Below are 1128 nucleotides of genomic sequence, written 5' to 3'. Positions count from 1 at the left end.
CTGGGTGCACTGAGGACCGTGAAGAACAAGGAACCTAACTTTGCTGCTCTTAGTCTCTCCCTGGTGGGCTCTGACCACAGGTCCGTCTTCTTTCTCCACAGCTCTCACCTGTGCACAGTTCCACCCTGATGGACTCATCTTTGGCACAGGAACCATGGACTCTCAGATCAAGATCTGGGACTTGAAGGTAGGACACGGTGGGCCTCCATCTGAGGCCCAGGGCCAGAGGAAGTGTTTGTGACAACGTGGTACAGATTAGGTCCTTGTGGCACCTGGCACTGAAGGTGCCATCACTGGCTATGCCTGTGTGATATGATGGTGTGGTCTGGGAGGTCCCGCTGGCTGTCCTTCCTGGAAGGACAGTGAGGGACATCTCAGGTAGGGGTTTGGTGAGCTCCATTTTCTTCCTTTCATGATCTGTGGGTGACGTATTTTACTACCCACCGCCACTGTAGGAACGTACTAATGTGGCCAACTTCCCTGGCCACTCGGGCCCCATCACTAGCATTGCCTTCTCTGAGAATGGTTACTACCTGGCTACAGCGGCTGATGACTCTTCTGTCAAGCTATGGGATCTGCGCAAGCTTAAGAACTTTAAGACATTGCAGCTGGATAACAACTTCGAGGTATGCCCTTCCCCCGCCCCACCCAGCTTTCCATTGTGTCTCCTTGTTTGTCGATTATTTATTGAATTAATCTAATTGCTTCTGCTTATCCGCAATTGCCCCATAGTTTCTGTTCCCCTTGTGTGACCTTCTCTCTTTCTGTTTCTGGCAGGTAAAGTCACTGATCTTCGACCAGAGTGGTACCTACCTAGCCCTTGGGGGCACGGATGTCCAGATCTACATCTGCAAACAATGGACGGAGATTCTTCACTTTACAGGTAGAGGCTGGTCCTGGGCTCCTGGGGTCTCTAGTGCCCAGGCCCGGAGGGAAGCCTCACTGGGTTAGGAATTTGGTTACCACGTGAGGCAGAGCTTTATGGCTAAGGAAGCAGACTGAGTCAGACTGCATGGCAGTGGATGCTAGTACTCGCTCTGCCACTTCCATGCCCTGTGGCATTAGGCAGGTTACTGAAGGGAGAGAAAACTCCTCCCTCTGAAGGTTTGATAACTGAATCTAAAATCA

The 1128-nt window shown here is 51.6% G+C and overlaps 1 protein-coding gene across 1 annotated transcript in view; it reads left to right on the top strand.

Annotated features, from left to right (window-relative positions):
- Positions 1-1128, top strand: part of PRPF19 (pre-mRNA processing factor 19) — a 15777-nt gene that overhangs the window by 7954 nt on the left and 6695 nt on the right. The window contains exons 7-9 of the mRNA XM_011963578.1: positions 102-187; positions 456-626; positions 778-883. Of these exons, the coding sequence (XP_011818968.1) occupies positions 102-187; positions 456-626; positions 778-883 (363 nt within the window). The remainder of the gene's footprint in view (positions 1-101; positions 188-455; positions 627-777; positions 884-1128) is intronic.

The sequence above is a fragment of the Colobus angolensis genome, unplaced genomic scaffold (genome assembly GCF_000951035.1).
Source record: "Colobus angolensis palliatus isolate OR3802 unplaced genomic scaffold, Cang.pa_1.0 Scaffold61, whole genome shotgun sequence".
Classification (NCBI taxonomy): domain Eukaryota; kingdom Metazoa; phylum Chordata; class Mammalia; order Primates; family Cercopithecidae; genus Colobus; species Colobus angolensis.
This window is presented reverse-complemented; position numbering and strand designations above follow the sequence as displayed.